At 41.0% G+C, this 19,325-nt stretch overlaps 1 protein-coding gene across 1 annotated transcript in view; it reads right to left on the minus strand.

The window, feature by feature from the left end:
- Positions 1-19,325, minus strand: part of F8 (coagulation factor VIII, procoagulant component) — a 212,088-nt gene that overhangs the window by 37,507 nt on the left and 155,256 nt on the right. Inside the window, exons 15-19 of the mRNA XM_006900001.1 lie at positions 18,892-19,045; positions 15,699-15,911; positions 15,185-15,413; positions 12,435-12,617; positions 5,788-5,904 (exon numbers count right to left, since the gene is read on the minus strand). Coding sequence (XP_006900063.1) covers positions 5,788-5,904; positions 12,435-12,617; positions 15,185-15,413; positions 15,699-15,911; positions 18,892-19,045 — 896 coding nt within the window. The remainder of the gene's footprint in view (positions 1-5,787; positions 5,905-12,434; positions 12,618-15,184; positions 15,414-15,698; positions 15,912-18,891; positions 19,046-19,325) is intronic.

Raw genomic sequence — 19,325 nt, forward strand, 5'->3', positions numbered from 1 at the left:
GTATATTTTTATTATTATTATTATTAATGTTAATGAAAATTTACAGCGACTTTGGATTTCCATTCATTCATTATTGCATTTTTCTCCCTGCCGCCCCCCCCGCCCCAATTTGTTGCTCTTCTCTTTGAAAAGTAAAAGAACTTTCATTGTTATACAGTCCCTCCCCCAAGTATACTCCACTATGCAGCCTTCGTTCTGGACTCCTGTTATGACAATAATACCTAATCATATATCCCTTTTAAATAGTTCTCTCCCTCATCTGTTTCAATGCAGTATACATTATTTATCCCATCTTTCTCAGTCTCCCCCCCAACACCAATGTCAGTCCCATTTCACAACAGTGGCACTATGCAGTATTTGTCCTTTTGTGACTGGGATATTTCACTCAACATAATATCTTCCAGGGTCAACCATGTTGTATAATATTTCATGAGTTCCTTGTTTTTCAACAAAGCATAGTATTCCATTCTGTGAACATACCACAGCTTCTCTATCCATTTGTTTGTTGATAAGCACTCACGTTGTTTCCAACTCTTTGCTATTGTGAACAAAGTTGCAATCAACATGGGTGTGCATTTCAGTTGCTTCTTATGCATCTGAAAGTTGGATAATGAATAAAGAAGACTAAAGAAAAACTGATGCTTTTGAATGGTGATGTTAGCAAAGAGTATGGTAAATCGCATGGACTTCCAAAATAACCAACATGTCTGTCTTAGAGGAGTACAACCAGGCTGGTTCTTAAGAGCTTATTTGGAGGTTCTAGCAGGGGAGTGCAGATACTCATATACCCTTGACCAAAGGACGGTCTTCCTTCTATCAGGAATCATTGTTCTCTTCAACTGAGCACGCAGCTTTGGGAGGGATGCACATGGGCCAGTGAGGGAGGAAGGAGACACCTGCCTAGCCAGCCAGCTCAGCCGAATCAACCCTGGCAATCAATGGGCTTTCCATCCTTCCCAAAATGATGTCTTTTTCCAAGAACTAGTACTTCCTGACAGTGAGATTGGCTCAAGATAGAGCAGGGGTCAAAGCTGTTGTACATAGGGTTGCTATGAGTTGCAAATGACTTGATGGCACATAGCAACAATAACAACATCATCATATGAGCTGGAGCCAATGGTAATTAAGGAGTAAGTTTAGGCTCCACTGAAGGCATTGGCAAAAAATACAGCCCAGGAATTGATGGGATACCATTTGACTTCTTTCCGTTAACAGATGCAGCTCTGGATGCACTCACAAGTCTATGCCTGGAAATTTGGAGGATCTGTCTGCCAATGGATTAAAAGAGGTACATGTTTGTTTCCATTCCCAAGAAAGGTGATCTAACAATGTGAAAACTATTGAACAATATTCTTAATATCATATGCAACCAAAATACTGTTGAGGATCATTCAAAAACAGCTAGAACAAAACAAAACCACAACTAGAACAATATATACATAGGGAACTGCTAGAAGTTCAAGCAATATTTAGAGAAGGGCATGGCACCAGGGATATTATTGCTGATGTCAGATGGATCCTGACTGAAAGTGAAGAATACCAGAAAAACGTCTATCTGTGCTTTATTGACTATGCAAAGGCATTTGACTGTGTGGTTCATAACAAGTTATGGCTGACACTGAGGAGAATGGGAGGAGTCCCAGAGAGTTTAATTGTGCTCGTGTGAAACAGAGCAAGGGAATACTACATGATTTAAAATTAAGAACGTGTTTGAGGGTTATATTCTCTCTCTCCATCCCTATTCAATCTGTATGCTGAGTAAATTATTCAAGAAGCTGGACTCTCTGAAGAAGAATGTGGCATCAGGATCAGAAGAAGACTCATCAATAGCCTGTATTATGCAGATGACACAACCTTGCTTGCTGAAAGTGAGAAGGGCTTGAAGCATTTGTTCCAGAAGATTAAAGAATACAGCCTTCATTATGGATTGTATCTTCATGTCCAGAAAGCAAAGATTCTTATCACTGGATTGAGAGGCAACATCACGACAAATGGAGAAAAGATTGAAACTATCAACAACTTCATCTTACTTAGATCCACAATAAATGCCCTTGGTACCAGCAGTCAGGAAATCAGAAGCTATATTGCATAAGAAAGTCTGCAGTTAGGGACCTCTCCAAATTATTGAGGAGCAATGATGTCAGTTTGCAGACTAAGGGGCATCAGATTTAGGCCATAGTCTTTCTGATCACTTGTGCATCTGAGAGCTGGATAATGAATAAGAATGACAGAAAAAGAACTGATGCTTTTGGGCTGTGGTGTTGAAGAAGAGTACTGAATATCCCATGGACTGTCAAAAGAACAAACATACATGTCCTGGAGAAAGTGCAGCCAGAGTGCTCCTTGGAGGCATGTTGCTAGAAGGGGCTGTTCCTTGGAGAAGGACATAATGCTTGGAAAGGCAGAGGGTTGGTGAGGAAGAGGAAGACCCTCGACCAGGTAGATTGACATGGCGACTGCTGCAATGGGCTCTCATGTGTCAGGAAGTGTGAGGATGGCACAGGATAGGACAAGCTTCAGATCTATTGTTCATAGGTCGCAATGGATCATATTTGACTCGATGATACCTAACAACAACTTAAATGTAGTCTTAGGCATTACTATCATAGACATAGAAAGTTGACAGGACCATGGAGCATGAGAAAACTATGCTACTTTGTTTGCAGAAAGTGAAGAGGACTTGAAGCACTTGCAGAAGATCAGAGACTACAGTCTTCAACATGAATTCCATCTCAAGAAGACAAAAATTTGTGCCACGGGACTGGAGTTGTCAAGGACTTAATTTACTTGGATTCACAATCAACACTCATAGCAGCAGCAGTCAAGGACTCATGCAGTGGGAAAATCTGCTGCCAAGGACCTCTCCAAATTGCTAAAGAGCAACAAAGTTAGTTTAAAGACTAAGGTGAGCTGGAACTAAGCCTTGGTCTTTTAATTTGCTGCCTATGCATCTGGAATCTGCAAGGTGAATAAAGCTGACAGCAGAAGAATATATGTCACTGTAGTGTTGGAAAAGAATGTTCCCTATTCCATGGGCTGTCAAAAGAATGAACATGTCTCTCTTGGAGGAAGAGCAGCCAGGGTGCTCCTTAGAGGCAAGGATGGGGAGATTCTGTCTCACATACTTTGGGTATGTTGTCAGGAGGGGCCAGGACTTTAAAAAAATACATTGTTCTGGGGAAAGTGGAGAGTCAGAGAAGGAGAGGAAGACGCCCAATGAGATGGACTGACATGATATCTAACAATGGGCTTGAGTACATCCAGGATAGGGCAAGGTTTCGAACTGTTGTTCACAGAGTCACTATGAGTTGTAGTCAACTCAGTGGCACTCAGCATCAACAATATCTTTTTTAGTTCACCCAAACAGGTAGGTACTACAGTTATTCACATTTCATAACTCAGGAAATCAGTATTCATATCTATTGAGGGTTTTCAGAGACACTTTCATTAATTGCATGGGAGGAAATGGCTCGGCTTGCAGAGTATCTGGCGGATTCACTGCATGCCCTCAGGATTGCAGCACAGCTTCTTACCACTAGGCCATCAGAGCTCCCTGTTGTGACTGTTAGATGCTGGCAAATCAACTACGACTCATAGTGACCTTGCGAACAGATCTGAACCTTGCCCTATCCTGCACCATCGTCATGATCTCTGCCAGGTGACTGAGGAGTAAGTTTCCAAATTCTTCCAAGTGATATTTGTAGGTTATTTTGGGTACTAAATCAAAATTGTTGTTGTTCTTACGTGCCATCGAGTCGCCTGCAACTCATAGTGACCCTATGTACAACAGCCCTAAACTCCGCTCTATCCTGTGCCAATTGCACTGTCTCTGACACTCCCATCCCAATTATTCCAGTCACTGAATCAATCCACCTCATAGAGGGCCTTCCTCTCCTGCACCGTCCCTCCACCCTACGAAGCATGATGTCCTTCTCCAAGGACTGGTCTCTCCTCACAACATGTCCAAAATATGTTACACAGAGCCTCAGAATCCTTGCCTCCAAGGAGCCACCTGGTTTAACCCTTTCCAGGACGAATCTGTTTGTTTTCCTAGCAGTCCATACTACTCTCAATACTCTTCTCCAGCACCACAGCTCAAAGGCATCAATTCTCCTTCTGTCCTCCTTGGTCATTGTCCAACTCTCTGATGCATAACAGGTGATTGCGAAGACCATGGCCTGTATCAGACGCACCTTAGTCTCCAGAGAGACATCATTGCTCTTCAGAACTTTGGAGAGGTCCCTAACAGCAGACTTTCCCATGGCAATGCGCCTTTTAATTTCCTGGCTGCTGGTGCCAAGACTATTGACTGTGGAGCTAAGCAAACTAAAGCTGTGTACAATCTCAATCTCTTCACCATCCATCCTGATGCTGCCAATTGGTCCAGTGGTGAGAATCTTTGTCTTCTTGACATTGAGCCTCAATCCATACTGTAGGCTGCAGTCCTTGACACTCTGCAGCAGGTGCTTCAGGTCCTCCTCAGTTTCAGCAAGCAGGGTTGTGTCATCCGCATAACGCAGATTGTTGATAAATCGTCCACCAATCTTGACCCCACATTTCTCCTCATAGAGCCCAGCCTCCCGGATAATCTGTTCTGCATATAGGTTGAAAAGCTATGGAGATAGGATGCATCCCTGTGGTGTATGCCCTTCCCAATTTTGAACCATGCAGTATTCCCTTGCTCTGTTCTGACGACTGCCTCCTGGTCCAAGTATAGGTTTCGAATTAGAACGATCAACTGTTCTGGGATTCCCATTCTTCTCAGAGTCAGCCATAGTTTGTTATGATCTACACAGTCAAATGCCTTTGCATAGTCAATGAAACACAGATAGACATTCCTCTGGTATTCCCTGCTTTCGGCCAAGATCCATCTAACATCAGCTACAAAATCTCTAGTACCACGACCCCTTCTAAACCCAGCCTGGACTTCTGGTAGTTCTCTGTTGATGTGCTGTTCCAGTCGTTTTTGGATAATCTTCAGTAAAATCTTGCTTGCATGTGAAATCAGTGAGATTGTTCTGTAGTTTCCACATTCTGTTGGGTCACCTTTCTTTGGGATAGGAACAAATATCGATCTCTTCCAGTCAGTTGGCCAAGTGGTCATTCTCCAGATTTCTTAGCACAATTTGGTGAGCACATCCATGGCAGCATCTGTTAACTGAAATATGTCAATTGGTATACCATCTATTCCTGGAGCCTTATTTTTTTTGCCATATCCTTCAAAGCAGCCTGAACTACTTCTTTCATCACCATAGGCTCTTGCTCAGATGTTGTTTCATGAAATTCTTCTGTGTCTGCCAATTCCTTTCGATACAGGGACTCAGTATATTCCTTCCATCTTCTTTTAATACTTCCGAGATCATTTAACATTCTGCCAAAAGCATCCTTGATTATAGCAACTCGAGGTTTGAATTTGTTCTTCAGTTCCTTGAGCTTAAGATATGCTGAGCGAGTTCGACCCTTTTGATTTTCTGACTCCAATCTCAAAATATTCTCCCAGGATCTTAGTGCTCCATCCAGGTGTGAAAGGAAAAAAAAACAAACAACCCAAAAACTTTTAGCACCAATTTATTAAATAAATATCTAGAGTTTCAAATTCAAAATACTCAAAGCCCCAAGAATATCATCCTTCCTCTGAGGGCTTAGATGATTTCTACTAGCAATATTAATTTTGAATTTGACAACAGCTTGTGAGCTGGTATTAATTCCTGACAAAGGCAACCATTCTAGGAGGGAAGGTGATGTGAATGGTTAGGCAATGAGCCTCTGGCCCAGAGTGTTACTCACCTTTGCTATACACCAGAAAGACAGCTCTCATTCCAGCTTGCAGGTGTTCACCAATCAGGCATTCAACCCGCCAAATTCCAGTCTTGGATGGCAGCATTTCCACTGTTCCAAACACACCTTATAAAAAGCAAAAGGAACAATTATTTCTCTTCACTGAAAAGTTAGCATGAGATCCATTGACTTATACAGAATAACATAATTGGTGTTTCAAAGTCAGTTCCTCCACTGGTTCCTCCACTCGCACCCAAAGTGTCTCCTAAAGCATTCAGTCACCCTTCTCTCATTTCCCAGGGAGGAGGAGGAGGAGAATCAAAATTTCTGTATTTGGGTGCACTAGAGATTGAATTTTTGATTCTCGTCCTCCCTGGGAAATGAGAGACGGGAGTGACTGAATGCTTTGGTGGTGGACTGGCCTGCACCTTCAGAATTTTCAGAGCAAAAGATGTGTTCCCCAGTGAGCAGAAATAAGCTGCTTAGGAGAGAGGCTAGTGTGATATCGTCTTGAGTCTAGTCCACTAGGAGGAAGCTGGAGGAGTAAAGCTAAATAAACAGCAATAAACAAGAGGTGAGAGAAAGAAATGAAAGGCATCTAGATAAAAGAGTCTTGAACAAACCATGGACCGCTAAGGAAACAAATTGTTCTGTCTTGGGGAAGGTGAAACCAAGTTTCTCCTTGGAGGCAAGGATTCTCTCTCTCTCTCTTTTTTTTTTTTAGGTTAGAATTCTGAAGTTCCGTCTCACATACTTTGGGCACGTGGCCGGGGAGACTGGTCCTTGGAGAAGGACATCATGCTCGGAAGGGTGAAAGGACAGCGCAGGAGAGGAGGATCCCAGATGAGATGGATTGATACAGTGATGGGGGCAATGGGAGTAGGTGTGTCGGAGTCCATGAGACTGGCTCAGGACAGAGCAGGCTGCAGAGCTATTGTACATAGGGTCGTTATAGGTCACAGGTGACTCAACAGCACATAACAACAAAAATATACTATATTGGTTGTTTTTTATTTAAGCCTCATGTTTAGAATCCATAAGACCTCAGAGAGGGCCTTTGTATTTAAAAGTTGGTTGTTATTTTTTTGGAGGAACATTCTTCTAAGTGGTACAGCACTCTTCTGTCTATATGCTGTACTGAGGTAACCTGGAGTTGATGAGATGCTGAACCTTGTGCATCTGGGGTGTCAAATGCCATAACGATTGTCCATGGTGGACAGTGTTTGGTGGAGTTCCCAGTTTACGACAGGTTTGGAAGCAGGAGTGACATCCACTTCCTAAAAAACATGCCTCTGGAAACTTTGTGAACTTTGATAAATGACAATAGTTATAGAAAGGCTTCAGGCCTTTTGTTCATAGGGTTGCTATGAGTCGTGATCAACCTGACAGCAAACAACAATAACAGATTGGCAAAGAGATGGTGAAACTGTCATTATATGCCACTGATATGATAATGTACACAGAAAACCCCAAGGACTCAACAAAAAACATGTTAGGTTTTTGTTTTGTTTTGTTTTTAAAAAAAACAAAAACAAAAACAAAAAAACACCAACCCCAAAACTGTTAGTGCTACTAGACCAGTTTAATAGAGTGGTAGGATACAAGATCAATATACAAACGTCAGTGGGATTCCTCTATAGTAACAAAGCAAACAGAGAAGTCAAATAAGAAAGCAATACCTATTAGAATAGCCAACCCCAAATTGAGATACTTAGGAATAAACATAACTAAAGACACAAAATACCTTTACAAGGAAAACTACAAGACATTTCTTCAAGAAACAATAAAGGACCTAACTAAATAAAAGGAAAAATGTTCCCAGTTCATGGGTAGGAAGACTCAATATAGTGAAAACGACAATCTTACCAAAAGCAATCTACATGTTTAATGCAATCTGAATTTGTTTTTAAAGGATATAAAAAAAGACAATTCTAGAGTTTATTTGGAAAGAGACCCCAAATAAGCAAAGCAGTTCTGAAAACCAAGAATGAAGTGGGAGGAATAGCACTCCCTGATCTCAAAACCTACTATGCAGCCTTTCTGCAAAGATGGTGCCAAAAGCGAAGAAGGAAACCCCTGCTCCTCCCAAAACTGAAGCCAAAGCCAAAGGCATTAAAGGTCAAGAAGGCAGTCCTGAAGGGCGTCCACAGCCAAAAAAAAAAAAAAAGATCCACACGTCACCCACCTTCTGGCGGCTTAAGAGGCTGAGACTCCAAAGGCAGCCCAGATACCTCCAGAAGAGCACCCCTAAGAGAAACAAGCTTAACCACCATGCCATCATCAAGTTTCCCCTGAAACTTGATGGAGAAGATAGAAGCCATGGAGAAGATAGAAGATAACAACACACTTGTGTTCGCTGTGGATGTCAAGGCCAACAAGTACCAAATCAAAAAAGTTGTAAAGAAGCTCTATGACATTGATGTGGCTAAGGTCAACACTTTGATCAGGCCTGATGGAGAGAAGGAGGCCTGTGTTCGACCTGCTCCTGACGATGATGCTTTGGATGTTGCCAACAAAATTGGGATCATCTGAGTCCAGCTGGCTAATTCTAAATACAATTTTTTCTCACCATAAAAAACCCCAAAAACCTACTACACAGCTATAATAATCAAAACAGCATGGTACTAGTACAAAGACAGGCACATGGACCAATGGAACAGAATCAAGAACCCAGAAATGGACCCATCTACTTATGGTCAACTAATATTTGACAAGGAAATCAAACCTATCAAATGGGAAAATGACACCCTCTCCCACAAATGTTGCTAGCAAAGTTGGACTGCTACCTGAAGAAAGCTGAAGGAGGATCCACGCCTCTTCTCACCATCCACAAAAATCAACTCAAGATGGGTCAGAGACCTATAAAGCCCTTAAAACCATAAGATCATAAGAGACAAATTGATACCAAGCATACAAGGCCTCACCTGTGGTATAAAGAGGCTGACAAATATAGCCAGAAATACACAACCAGGAAAGGATAAAATTGATGAATGGGACATACTAATGATTAAAATCCCTGTGTACATCAAAAACATTTTCCAATAGGGTGAAAAGAAAACCCACTGACTGGAAAAATGTATTTGGCATTACAATCTCAGGCAAGGGTCTCATAACAAGAGTTTATGGACTATTACAGGACTTCCACAGGAAAAATCCATTACAAAATAAGCAAGAGACATGGAAAGACTTTGCACAGAGGAAGACATTAGGATGGCCAACAGACACATGAAGAAATGCTCAAAATCATTCCAGAACACTTGATTGTGCTCATGTGAAACTTAGATTAGGAAATTGTCCTCAGAACAGAGCAGGGAAACACTCCATGGCTCAAAATCAGGAAAGGAGTGCATCAGAGATGCATCCTGTCTCCATACCTTTTCAATCTACCTGCAGGACAGATCATTCGGGAGTCTGGACTTGATGAGGAGAAATGTGGCATCAGGATTGGAGAAGACTCATCAACAACCTACGTTATGCCGATGACACAACCATGCTTGCTGAAACTGAGGAGGACCTGAGCGCTTACTGAAGGTGTTCAAGGACTGTAGTCTTCAATATGGATTAAAGCTCACCATCAAGAAGACGAAGATTCTCAACACTGGGCCAGTTGGCAACAAAGTTATAGACAGTGAAGAGATTGAGATTGTTCACAGCTTCAGTTTGCTCGGCTCTACAGTCAACACTTTTAGTACCAGCAGTCAGGAAATCAGAAGATGAATTGCATTGGGAAAATCTGCTGTCAGGGACCTCTCCAGAGTACTGAGAAGCAATGATATCAGTCTAGAGACTAAGGTGCATTGATCTGGGCCAAAGTCTTTGCAATTACTTGCTATGCATCAGAGACCTGGAAAATGACTAAGGATGAAAGAAGAATCAATGCCTTTGAGTTGTGGTGCTGGAGAAGAGTCTTGAACATACCATGGACCACCAAGAAAACAAGTAAGTCTATCCTGGAGAGGGTGAAACCAAGTTTCTCCTTGGAGGCTAGGATTTTGAAGCTCTGTCTCACATACTTTGGGCACATAGCTAGCAGGGGCCGATCCTTGGAGAAGGACATCATGCTCAGAAGGGTGAAGGGACAGCACAGGAGAGGAAGACTCTGGATGAGATGGACTGGTACAGTAACTGGGCAGATGGAGATAGGTGTGTCAGAGTCAGTGAGACTGGCTCAGGACAGGGCAGGCTTCAGAGCTGTTGTACATAGTCACAGGCAACTCGACAGCACATAACAAAACAAGAGAGATGCAGATCACAACCACGATGAGATACCATCCCAGTACAGTAGTCGTGGCAAAGTTTAATAGGACACATGCCTCTGGCAACTCTATGCACTTTGATAAATGACAATAGTTATAGAAAGGCTTCAGGCCTTTTGTTCATAAGGTCGCTATGAGTCATGCTCGATTTGAGGGCAATCAACAACAACAAGAAGCAATAAATGTTGGAGAGATTGTGAAGAGATAGGAACTTTCATCCACTTTTGGTGGGACTGTAAAATGGTACAGTCACTCTAGAAGGCAGTATGGCATTTCCTCAAAAAGCTCATCATATCCATGTTTGAAATCTGCCAGAAGTTTTTATGAAAACTTGAACACCAAATTTTGTCACATTATCTAAACTTGGGAAGCAAGAGTTACAGGATAATAAAAAATTTTTGAAGGAGTTGCAGCAACTAATAAAAAAGAGTAAAATAAAAAAAGCTCATCATAGAAATCCCATATGAGCCAGCTATTTCACTTCTAGGACTATACCCCAAGGAAATTATAGCAGGCACAAATAGAGACTTGTACACCAATGTTCATAGCTGCATTATTCACCATTGCAAGAACATGAAAACAGCCCAAATGTCCAACCACTTGAGAAATTGTGGCACATTCATATAATGGAATACACAGCACTCAGGAGCAATGATTTAAAAAATTACTGCATAACTTGGCAGAGACTGGAGGGCATTTTTCTGAGTTAACTAACTCAGTCTCCTAAGGATAAATATTGCATAGGATCATTATTGTAAAAACAGAAGAATAACTAGTAAAATGTATATGAGGATCCAAGGGGGGAAGAGGTGTGAGGGAGGGTGGGGGGAATCATAGGGTCGCACAATGTGGTTGGTGGAGGGAGAGGGGGTAAAGGAAATGAGAAAGATCTGGTGGGGATCTGGAAAGACAGGTGGGCATGGTTTAATGGTGATTGATTTTTTTATGTTCAATTTTTAATTATTATTATTTCAATGAATATTTACAGAGATTGTGTATTTCCATTCATTCATTGTTGTACTTTTCTCCCCCCCACCCCCCCACCCCCAGTTCGCTCTTTTTTAAAAGCAAAAGAAAAACTCCTTCATTGGTATACAATCCCCCCGCACCCTCCCACTCTCACCCCGAATATACTCCACTCTGTAACCCTCATTCCAAACTCTTATGATAATCATAATGTCCTAAAATATATTATTTTTAAACTGTTCTCTCCCTCATCGGCTTCAATGCAGTATACATAATTTATCCATTTTTTTCTCAGTCTTACCTGCACCCTGATGTCAGCCTCATTCTACAACAGTGGCACCATGCAGTATTTGTCCTTTTGTGACTGAGATATTTCACTCAGCATAATGTCCTCCAGGGTAACCCATTTTGAATAATATTGCATGAGTTCCTTGTTTTTCAATGCTGCATAGTATTCCATTGTGTGAATATACCACAGCTTCTCTATCCATTTGTTTGCTAATGGGCACTTAGGCTGTTTCCAGCTCCTTGCTATTGTGAACAAAGCTGCAGTAAACATGGGTGTGCGTATATCTGCTTGGATGTCAGTTATGGTCTCTTTAGGGTATATTCCAAGTAGTGGAATTGCTGGGTCAAATGGTATCTCTACTTGCAACTTTGATTGATTTTTAAAAAAACAATGAGAATGATGTTATCAAACACAATGTGAATGAAGCATAGTGTGAGACACAATGTATATGAACTTTGAATACAAACCAATGTAAAATTTAAAAATAAAAATTCAATAGACAATGAATAAAAAAAACCCAAAAACCCTTGAGGTGAATGCTGAAGGGTTGAGGAAAGAGTCACAAATCATCACCCAGAATAAAGGTGAAACCAACCACGCCAAGGAGAGTTTATGAGAAAAAAAGAGAGTCAGCTTTAACTATGTACCAGGTGTGGACAATGTGAATGAAACCAGCTGAAAGTGGGCAAGAATTGCCTGGCCTATCTACTCATATCCTATCCATGCTGGAGTCCAAAGCATCATATACACAAAACAGAGAAATGGAGGAGTCAGTCGCTTTTACCGACCAGTTCAGAGCTTTCATTACTATTTTGAGGTGGACATTGTAATTTCTGCTTCAGCAATATACTGGTTTCATACACAGATCCATCACTCTTTGGAGAACTGTTGATGTTGTGAGGGATTTGAGATGGAAAATGAAAGTACTACATTTATTCCACTAGATTTCCTTTAGAGCATTTTTGTGCATCTGAAATAATCTTGTTTATATACTAATATAATATTCCTGTGTAGATTAAAGTTATTTGGAAAAGTGAGTTATCTGAGAACAGGGCACTTGCCTTCTTTTCCCCTATTGCCCAGACAAGTGTCTAGAATATACATTTATTTATTAGAGAGAAGAAAAAATGCACATCAGCTTGTACCTGGATAGAGGTTGTAGACTGCCATTTTATACTCCTCTTTTTTCCGTACAGTGAACACATGCCCACTGAAATGAATAGAATGGATATTTTCATTGCTGCCCATGCTAAGCAGGTACCATCGGACCCTTTGATTCTGAGCCATTACTAAGCCGGGTAGTGTATCCATCACATAGCCATTAATTGCTGAAGAAGGAAAACACAGAGAAGGCTATAAAAACATAGATGAGACATTTTTTCTCTGTACTTCACCAAAAGTCCTGATGCTTCTGAGGATTCCACTCCTACACACATATATCCTTAGTTTCCAGCCTCTGGTTCAAGATTCATCTGACAAAGTGCATGTTGTATTTACTGTCGGTAACACTGGGCTCGTCACTCATCTGTCACTTTGCTGTATGGTGGTGGCTTGCGTGTTGCTGTGATGCTGGAAGCTTTGCCACAAGTATTTAAAATACCAGCAGGATCACCCACAGTGGACAGGTTTTAGTGGAACTTCCAGACTGAGACAGGTCATCCACTTTGAAATAACATACATTCAAAACCCTTTTGGATAATGGAAGGACATCGTTGGATACAGGGCCAGAAGATGAGCCCTTGAGGTTGGAAGACACTCAAAATGTGACTGGGAAAGAGCTGCCCCCTCAAAGTGGAGTCTACCATAATGTGGATGGAGTAAAGCTTTCACCTAGTGAAGGACCTTCATTTACTGATGTGATTAGTCTCAAAATGAGGAGAAATAGCTGCAAACATCCACTAATAATTAGAACATAGAATGTATGAAGTATGAATCTAAGAATTGGAAGTTGTTAAAAATGAAATGGAATGAATAAAGATTGACATGCTGGGCATTAGTGAGCTGAGTGGCTCGAGAAATTATGGTACATTCACACAATGGAATACTATGCAGCACATAGGAGCAATGATTTAGTAAATTATTACCTAACTTGGGAGGGACTGGAGAGTATTATGCTGAGTGAACTAACTCAGTCCCACAAGGATAAATATTGTGTAAGACCGTTATTATAGAATAAATATAAGGATCCCGGAGGGGTGGGAGAGGCTAGAAGCAGAGGGATGTGGATGTACAGAGGGGAGAGGGGATTAATCATTAGATTGTACATTTTGATGGGTGTGGGGGGGTGAGGGAAATTGAAATAATTTGTTTGAAGTTGTATTAGAATTTTGTAAATAAAATAGTAGAAAAAAAAAACCCCAACTCCCTAAAAAAATAAAAAGAAAATGGAGGGAATACACAGTCACTATACCAAAAAGAACTAGTTGACACTGAACCAATTCAGGAAGTAGCAACAATTAATAGTAATGAAGGTAGGATTCAAAGCTGTACTGAAGGCATTAGCAAAAAAAATAACACCCTAGGAATTTACAGACTACCAATTAAGGTGCTTCAGGAAACAGATGCAACCCTGAACTTGCTCACAAGTCTCTGCCAACAAATATAGAAGACCTGGCCAACAGAGTGGAAGTGAACAGTATGTATTTCCATTCCAAAAAAGGTGATCCAATCGAGTGTGGAAATTATCAAACAATATCATTAATATCACATGCAAGTAACATCTTGCTGAACATTATTTAAAAATAAACAGTACACTGACAAGAAACTGTCAGAAATTCAAGTGGAATTCAGAAGAGGCCATGGCACAAGAGATATAATTTCCAATATCATCAGGTGGATTGTGGCTGAAAGCAGAGGGGACTAGAAAGATGTTTCTTTGTATTTTATTGATTATGCAAAAACATTTGACTACGTGGATCTTTAACAAATTATGGGTAACATTGAGAAGAATGGGAATCCCAAAACACTTCATTGTGCTCATGTGAATCCTCTATGTAGACCGAGGAGTAGATGTTTGAACAAACCAAGGGATTACTGCATGATTTAAAGTCAGGAAAGGTGTACTTCAGGGTTGTACCCTTTCTCCACACCAATTCAATCTGCATGCTGAGCAAAACATTAGACAAGCTGAACTATATGAAGCAGAATGTGGCATCAGGTTTAGAGGAAGATTCATCAACAACCTACGTTATGCAGATGACACAACTGCTTGCAGAAAATGAGGAGGACTTGAAGCACTTACTGCAGAAGATAAATATGGGTTATATCTCAACATCAGGAAAGCAGAAATCTTCACCTGTATAAATAGGCAACATCATGATAGATGGAGAAAAGACTGAGGTTGTCAAAGATCTGATTTTACTTGGATCCACAATCAACATCCATGGTAGCAGCAATACAAAAGATGTGTTGCTCCGGGGAAACCCGCTTCCAAGGACCTCTCCATAGTGCTGAAGAGCAAGGATGTCAGTTCAAAGACTAAAGTACACCTGGTCCAAGCCATAGTCTTTTCAATTCCTTCCTATGTATCTGAAAGTTAGACAATGAACAAGGCAGACTGAAGAAGAATTTATGCTTTTGAATTGTGGTGTTGGAGAAGAATGTCCCATGGACTGTCAAAGAAACAAACACTTGGAGGAAGTGCAAACAGTGTTTCTTGCTTTGGTCATATTCTGAAGAGGAGCTATTTCTTGGAGAGAGATATCATGTCGGGAAAGATGGAGAGTCAGAAATAAAAGACGACCCTCAACAAGATGGCTTGACACACTGACCACCACGATGGGGTTGCGCGTTTAAGAGATCATTAGGAAGGTGCAGGATAGGGCAAGCTTCAGATCTATTGTTGACTCACTGGCACTTAACAAAAACAACAATATTTGGGTAGGAGTTATGTTACCATGGAAACGATAGTTCTTTTGACGAATTGATCCCTCCATCTGAATACTGCAGGGAGCCTTGCAATTCCTTTCCAGGTTTTCAGTGAAATACCAGCTCTTGGTCTCATCAAAGATAGTGAAAAACAGTGCAAATTCCTGAACTGTCAGCTGTCTTCCAAGAGCAGGGTTCAATGTATTAGTGCGGCAGATAAGAAGGGGTCCAATCAAGCCTGAGTGAAGATCTTTTTCCTGTGAATAGAAAAGGTCAATCTAATGAGTTTAACCTCTTTATCATCTATGAACAAGAGTAGATTTCACGTTAATTTTTATGTTACTCCAAATTATTTTCCTCCAGCTTAATTTCATTCTCTTCAGATTCCAGAGTGGTATTGTTAAGTCACAGATATAATGTCACCTCCTCTATTTAAAGCTCCTTTTTGCTCTTGGACTAAACACCAAAACTCTTAGCAGAATACACAATGACAATTTCTTTTCCACCATAAAGCGTGGCCAGCACAATGTAGACCTGCTTACCAGATCAACATCAGAGAAATAAGCCCAGGCTTTGCAGTCAAATTCATCTTTAGTGGGTGCCATATGATGTTGCACTTTCCAAAAATAAGTTTTGGTTTCATTAGGCTTCACTAAATTTCTTCTGGGCTCTGTTCCTTCCCTCTGATCATCCTCGTAGGAAATAAGGCTAGAATAAAAGGAGTAAGGACGCGAGGCTTGGTTTTTGAAAGTGACCTATAGAGGAAAAAAGAAAAGAAAAATCCCCACAATTATCATATGTTTAGGATCTTAAAGTCTTAGTTCACGGATTGTATTAATAACAGGAATGCTTACCTTTTGGACTTTATCCAAGATTTCAATACCTTGGAGGAAGTGGTGTATGGGATGGATTTAGTTAGAACTCAAACCTAAAGATCTACACAAGATACAGGAACCTATACTCAGACCAGGAAGCAGTGGTCAGAACAGAGCAAGGAAACATTGCATGGTTCAAAATTAGCAAAGGAGTGCATCAGGGGTGTGTCCTGCCTCAATACCTTTTCAATATATGCAGAACAGATTATCTGGGAGGCTTGGCTTTATGATGAGGAATATGGCATCAGGATTGGAGAAGACTCATCAACAACCTACATTACGTAGATGACACAACCTTGCTTGCCAAAACTGTGGAAGACCTGAAGTGCTTGCTGCAAAAGGTCAAGGTCTAAGTGAGCTCTGGTGGCCTAGTGGTAAGAAGCTGTACTGTAATCCCAGAGGTATGTGGTTCAAATCCACCAGATGCTCTGCTGGAGAAGGAGGGGAAATATCTCCTCCTGTACCAGTCAGATCTGATTTGACGGTACACGCACAAAATAATAAAATAAAAAGAAAAAAAAATTTTAAAAAAGGTCAAGGTCTGTAGTCTTCAATATGGATTGAAGTGCAACATCAAGAAGACAAAGATTTTCACCACTGGGCCAACTGACAGCATAATGATATATGGAGAAGAGATTGAGGTTGTTAACAATTATAGCTTGCTCAGCTCCACAATCAACACTCTTGGCACCAGCAGTCAGGAAATCAAAAGGCAAATTGCATTAGGTAAATCTGTTGTCAGGGACCTCTCCAGAGTACTGAATAGCAAGGATGTGAGTCTAGAGACTAAGGTGTGCCTAATCCAGGTCATGGTCATCAAAATTACTTGCTATGTCAGAGACCTGCACAATGACTAATGATGACAAAAGAACAATTGATGCCTTCAAGTTGTGCTGGAGAGGAGTCTTGAACATATACCATGGACCACCAAGAAAACAAATGGTTCTGTCCTGGAGAGGATGAAACCAAATTTCTCCTTGGAGGCTAGGGTTTTGAAGCTCCATCTCACATACTTTGAGCAGGTGGCCAGGAGGGACAAGTCCTTGGAGAAGGACATCATGCTTGGAAGGGTGGAGAGACAGCGCAGGAGAGAAAGGCTCTGGATGAGATGGATTAATACAGTAACCGGGGTAATGAGGGTAGGTGTTTTGGAGTCAGTGAGACAGGCTTAGGACAGGGTAGGCTTCAGAGCTGTGTACACGGGGCACTATGTGTCACAGATGGCTTGATGGCACATAACAACATCAACAACAAAATCTTTAAGGCATCAAAATTACAAAGGAAAAAAATTCTTATATACTTAAAAGCAAAGTAAAAGGTGAAATATTATCACAGGGGCTTTAAGGTAACAATAACTCCAGGAGCTAATACTTAATCCAAGGTTCTTCATGACAAATTTTAGAACAAATACATATGATCTGTTTAAAAAGACTTGTTTTTCAGATTTAAAATGTTGTTTGTATTTATTGTGGAACATATGGAAAGTACAATAAGACTCAAGACAAAAAAATTACAGCTTCAGTTTGCTTGGCTCTACAATCAACACTCTTGGTACCAGCAGCCAAGAAATTAAAAGACTTATTGCATTGGGAAAGTTGGCTGTCAGGGACCTCTCCAAAGTACTGAAGAGCAACTATGTCAGTCTGGAGATTAAGGTGCGCCTGATACAGGTCATGGTCCTTGCAATCACTTGCTATGCATCAGAGAGCGGGACAATGACTAGGGATGATAGAAGGAGAGTTGATGCCTTTGAGCTGTGGTGCTGGAGAAGAGTACTGAATATACCATGGACTGCTAGGAAAACAAACAGGTTCATCCTGGAGACGATGAAGCCAGGCTGCTCCGTGAAGGAAAGGATTCTGAGGCTTCGTCTGACATACTTTGGACATGTTGCAAGGAGGGACCAGTCCTTGGAGAGGGCCGTCATGCTTGGGAGGGCAGAGGGACAGTGTAGGAGGGGAAGGCCCTCTGTGAGGTGGATTGATTCAGTGACTGGGGTAATCGGGATGGGTGTGTCAGAGACAGTGCGATTGGCACAGGATAGAGCAGGTTTTAGGGCTGTTGTACACAGGGTCGCTATGAGTCGCAAACGACTCAACAGCACAGAACAACAACAACAACAATGAATGGAGAAAACAATGCGAATGAAGAATAATGTGAAGCACAATATATATGAACTTTGCAGGCAAACCAGTATAAAAGAATTAAACCACAATGTATGGGAATGATCACATGAAACACAATGTGAATGAAGGAATGTGTGAAACACAATGTATATGAATTTTGTATGGAAACCATTATAAAATAAAATTTTAAAGTATAACTAAAAAATAAAAAAGATGTGTTGCATTGGGAAAACCTACTTTCAAGGACTTTTCCAAAGTGCTAAATACCAAGGATACTAATTTAAAGACTAAGGAATGGCTTATCCAAGCCATGGTATTTTCAATTACATCATACACATGTGAAATTTAGACAAGGATAATAGGGAAGACCTAACAAGAATCGATGTCTTTGAATTGTGTTGTTATATCTCGAAGGAAGTACAACCAGGGTGCTCCTTACAGGCAAGGATGGTTAAATTCCATCTCATATACTTTGGACATGTTGTCATGAGGGGCTAGTCCTTGGAAAAGAACATCCTTCTGGGGAAGGTGAGGGATCAGAGGAGGAGAGGAAGACCCTCAACAAGAGGGACTGACATAGTGATGGCAATAATGGGCTGCAGCATATCAGAGATCACGAGGAGAGGGTAAGTTTCCGATCTGTTTTTCATAGGGTGACTATGAGTTGTAGTAGATATGATTGTGCCTAACAGCAGCACATCACTTTTCTTGCAATTTCATTATTCTCAACTCACCACAATATAGTCTTCAACTTCTGCTCTTATATATGGCCCCAACAGTCCCAAGTGTTCATTTAGTTCTCCACGGTATAAAGGTTGGGTAAAAGAGTTATCAGCAAATTCCTGGAAAACCACCTTCTTGAACTGAGAATCAGTGTCACTCTGAGCCCTGAGGGGGTAAATGAAAAACAAAACAAAAAAACAGAAGAAAAGCAGTATCCTTATGGACTAAAGGGCAGAAAGGCCTTACATTCTTGTTCTTCCTGGATTTGAGATTTGTTTGATGGAATCCATAATTGAATGGAAGGGATTGGGCAGGGAAAGGAGACTCTGTGCTCTCTCTGTTTTTCCCTAACCCCTTTCTGCTACCGTAAGAATGACATCTTTCTATTTTGCCCTTCAAGTGCTGCTTCCTATCGCTGCTTCCCGACTGGGGTTCATCTCCAGTT

Source organism: Elephantulus edwardii, unplaced genomic scaffold (genome assembly GCF_000299155.1).
Source record: "Elephantulus edwardii isolate Elephantulus edwardi_28Jun2011 unplaced genomic scaffold, EleEdw1.0 scaffold00269, whole genome shotgun sequence".
NCBI classification, from domain to species: Eukaryota; Metazoa; Chordata; class Mammalia; order Macroscelidea; family Macroscelididae; genus Elephantulus; species Elephantulus edwardii.